Raw genomic sequence first — 3,902 nt, 5'->3', positions numbered from 1 at the left:
GCCACCGCCTGCGGGCCGCCCCCGCCGCGGCCCTGCCCGTCGCCCTCACCCCGGTCGCTGCTCGAGTCGCAGGACAGGAACTCGTCCTCCGACGGGCTCCGGTCGCCCTCGTGCTTCTCGTCCGTGTCGCTCGAGTCGGAGTCCCGGGCCTCCGCCAGCGCCGCCGAGGCCGCCACCACCGGCTCCTTGAGCTCCTCGTGCAGCTGGTCCATCAGGCAGCGCAGGAACTCCTGGGTGTCCTGGAAGCAGCGGCCGGGTCAGCGGGGCCGTCCCCGGGGCGGAGGGACCCGCCGCAGGCACCTCCCTGCTTCCGCGGCCGAGGACCCCGGCAGGTCCGTCTCGCGAGTCCCAGCGGTGCCCCGTGCAGGTGCGCTGAGCGGCCCTCTCGGTGGCCTCTGTGGCAGTTCTGTCCCAACCCCCACTCTACCGAGAACGCCGGGGCCTGAGAGGCTCAGCCACCCCTAACCAGTCCCGCAGCTGTCGAGCGGCAAAGCCGAGGTCCCTACGGGGCCCGTGGGACTCCCCACCCAGTTCGTGCTCATAAGCACCCGCAGCCCCACCTCCGCCTCGTGCGGGACCGCGAAGGAGCCACGTTTGGCCCCGAAAGTCACCTTGCTGCCTACAGGAGGGGCCCCTGGGGTGGGCAGGGAGCCTGTGGAGGGATGAAGGTGACAGAGAAGATGCCTGCGCTCATGAGGGCTCAGCTGACTTGTGTAGGGGTGATGCCAGCCGGCAGGCCGGGCCGCCTGCGTCCTCTACCCTTCCTCTGGTTCTCCCTGGCGTCCCGGCCTTTCTGCCAGCTCCCCTGCCCGCCGCGCTGGCCTTGCCAGCGCGGCCATGGTCGAGGGTACGGGCTCCAAAAGGTAGGATCACACCTCCCCGGAGACACGGACACGACGCATCTAAGCTGCCGCTCTGGGCGCGTTCGGCCTCAAGTCACAGCTTTTATTCTGACCTCTGACTAGAAGGCCAAGCCGAGCAGGAAGCTGGGGCAGCGAGGTTTCCAGCACCCGCCCACCAGCCCCGCCGAGAGCGGCGCACGCACAGAAGGCACCGCAATGTGGTGGCGGCGGCTGGTCCCCCACAGCTGGGGCCACCTGGCGCCACGCCGCCCTCACAGTGCCCGGCTTCAGACGCAGTGTGCCCTCACCGGCCCAACTCCTGCCCAACGCGATGCTGGATCACGCAGCGGCCACACCCGGCCGAGCGTCCTCAGCCTCACGTCACAGAGGGGGGGAGAGGGCCTCGTCCTCTCAGCTCTGGGGGGAAGGGAGGGCTCTGGGCGGATTTCCTCAGGCCAAGTGTCAAACTCGATGACCGGAGAGGGTAACCGCTAGCTTATCTTGCATCAGGGAGCAGGGAGGATTCGTGGGTCCCGTCATCAGGGGCGCTGAAAGGTTCCTCTAAGCAACGGGCCTTTGACACGCCACCTCCTTTTCTTTCTGGTTCTTCCTTTTAACACAAGTACTGTGTTTACGCTGCTAAAATTTCAAGCCGTGTGTGGAAGCGGGGCAGCATCATCCGGCTATGAACGGAGGCCCACGCCTGCGTCTGTGTTTCAGACTCGGAAATGTTCCCCGTGTTATGCCGAAGAAACCAGAGGCATGGATGCTTCTGGAGTGTGAGCGCGTGCTGGGCAGCAGCCGGACAGCCCTGCCCCCTGTGCCTTCACGGAGAGCCCGAGGAATGGCTCAGCTCAGCCTGAGTCCCACCCTGCCCTTATGTGCTGTGTGACCTGAGCAAGGTACAGAACCTCTCTGAGCCTCGGCTCCTTACCTATAGCACGGGGTGACGACAGGGCTCATCTCAGGAGAGCTCTGTGAGGGTACACAGGGCTGTACGGGGTGGCAGGGAGGGGACACCTTAATAAATGGTAGACGGTGGACTGTGACATGGAGAACCGATCACTTTCCAAAAAGGGTGGTTCAGGCATCGCTGGGCTTCTCAGTCAGGAGCCTGGTGATCCCCCAACTGAGGGTGTGAGCAGAGGGACCCCCAGCAGCCCCCAGCCCAGGAAGGGACGGCAGGCAGGGTAGGGGGCGCCGAGGGAGAGGGCGGGACGCACCCCTGGCCCAACCGCAGCTCCGTTCCCGGCCCTGCATTCAGGCTCCACCCCCGAGCCCAGCAGTGCAACCCCAGGCCGCAGGGCCATCCGGGGCAGGGGCCCGGCCGTGCCAACGGTCCCCCCAGCTTGGGACTTGGCCGTGCAGGTGGCCGCACTCGGCTTCACCGTGCTCCCACGAGCTCACACAACGGGAAGTATCGCTGATTTCCAAAGGGTTCTTGAGGCTTACAGAAACTCGTTATCAAAGGTCTACTTTAACAGAAGGGCCATTCTGCCTGTGATCGGGGGGATGAGAAGGTGTGTGCCACTTTGAACGCGGTGCTGAGGCGCACGGACTCCGCAGCCAGCCTGCCTGAGGTCAGACCCCAGCTCCGCCACGCATTAGCTCTGCGACCCGAGCCAGTGACCTGCCCGGCTGAGACTCAGCCTCCGTACCTCTCAAGCTGGGGAGGACACCCGTGGGCCCCAGGGGGCTTCAGCGTCCTCACACATGAAGGGCTGGGGCAGCGAGGGGACCCGCCCCGTAACGCCACGCTGCTGCTGGTGTTTTCCGTGCCGGTCTGGGCGTCAGAGCCAGGCCCGGTGATGGCCCTGCGTGTCCCCGGCGCAGCTCGGGCGGCCTACCTGCTGGGCATAGCCTCGGAACATCGGGTTGACCAACTTGATCCCGTGAGACAGGCCGGTGGGGACGACGTAGCTTGGGCTGTGGGGAGAGGAGGCCCATTAGCACAGGTGGCCTGTTCAGGCCCGCGAGGGTTGGCGGGCAGGCAGCTAGGGCGGCTGAACGGGACTCAGTGCCGTGTCTGCTCTAACTCTGGGAACGGCTGACCTGGCCAGGAGCCCCCTCCCCGGGCCCCCGCGGGCTCGCACCTCCCCACAGCACCAACCCAGAGATAACTGTTGTGAAGATTTCTAGATTTTTCCATGAAAACGGACACACGCAGAAAACAAACCTGGCTTCTGAGAGACCTGGAATTCTAGTGCCTCGTGCTGCTTTATAATCTGCTCTCACACTTAGTCTATTTCTACGCGCTCATTTTACATTATTCCCAAGTTTCCCAGAGAAATGGGTCAAATCCAAACTTCTGGTCTTTAAATTCATTTTGTGCGGAGCTAACCCCCTGCCACGTCAGCACCAGCCGCCACTCATGAGACTCTCCCACGTGTACAGCGGTGGCTGGGACTTTGGAGCAGTCATGGCAAGTGCCTGGGTCTCGGCGCACATGATCTCATGTTGCTGGCTCAGGGAAACGCCAGCTTCAAACGCTAGCTCCACCTTCCTCGAGCCGAGTGACCTTGAGCAAGACATGGAAACCGCTCCAAACCTCAGTCTCCCCCAGTTTGTACAACAGGATGGCCACGAGAATACACGGCGGAGGCGTGGGTGCACCACAAACAGCCGAAGGCAGAGGTGGGGCCTGTCTGAGGGCTGAGAGGAAACCCCCCGCCCGCCCCGCGCACCTGCCCGGGGCCAGGGGCTCCGTCACTTACCGTTTCTTGTGCCAGACCTCGGAGACCAGCTTCTGGTAACTTTTGCACAGGGCTGGCTTCTTGTCTGTGCGCACCAGGCCTCCACACTCCAAGAAGAACTGGGTGAGCGGAGGGCTAGGGGCAGGGGGGCAGAGCGGGTCAGAAAATGAGGGGCGCGCAGCACGGGTTAGAAAGAGCTGGGTAGAGAGCCAAAGGCCCATGTGGGGAGCATCCTGCAACCCCTGGAGCCAGAAAGGCCTGCGGACGACTAGAAGGATCCCACCTGTCACACGTTGAATTGTGTCTCCCCAAATTTATAAGTTGGACCCTTCAGAATATGACTACATTTGGACACAGGGCTTTGAAA

The 3,902-nt window shown here is 63.5% G+C and overlaps 1 protein-coding gene across 1 annotated transcript in view; it reads right to left on the bottom strand.

Annotated features, from left to right (window-relative positions):
- The window catches only part of USP20 (ubiquitin specific peptidase 20), a 32,603-nt gene that overhangs the window by 13,776 nt on the left and 14,925 nt on the right, over positions 1 to 3,902 (bottom strand). Inside the window, 3 exon segments of the mRNA XM_077768379.1 lie at positions 1 to 239; positions 2,690 to 2,768; positions 3,557 to 3,670. The exon segment at positions 1 to 239 is cut by the window's left edge and continues 66 nt beyond it. Coding sequence (XP_077624505.1) covers positions 1 to 239; positions 2,690 to 2,768; positions 3,557 to 3,670 — 432 coding nt within the window.

The sequence above is a fragment of the Crocuta crocuta genome, unplaced genomic scaffold (assembly GCF_008692635.1).
Source record: "Crocuta crocuta isolate KB4526 unplaced genomic scaffold, BGI_CrCroc_1.0 scaffold35, whole genome shotgun sequence".
Taxonomy (NCBI): domain Eukaryota; kingdom Metazoa; phylum Chordata; class Mammalia; order Carnivora; family Hyaenidae; genus Crocuta; species Crocuta crocuta.
Note: the sequence above shows the minus strand (reverse complement) of the source record. Positions and strands in the feature narration are given on the sequence as shown.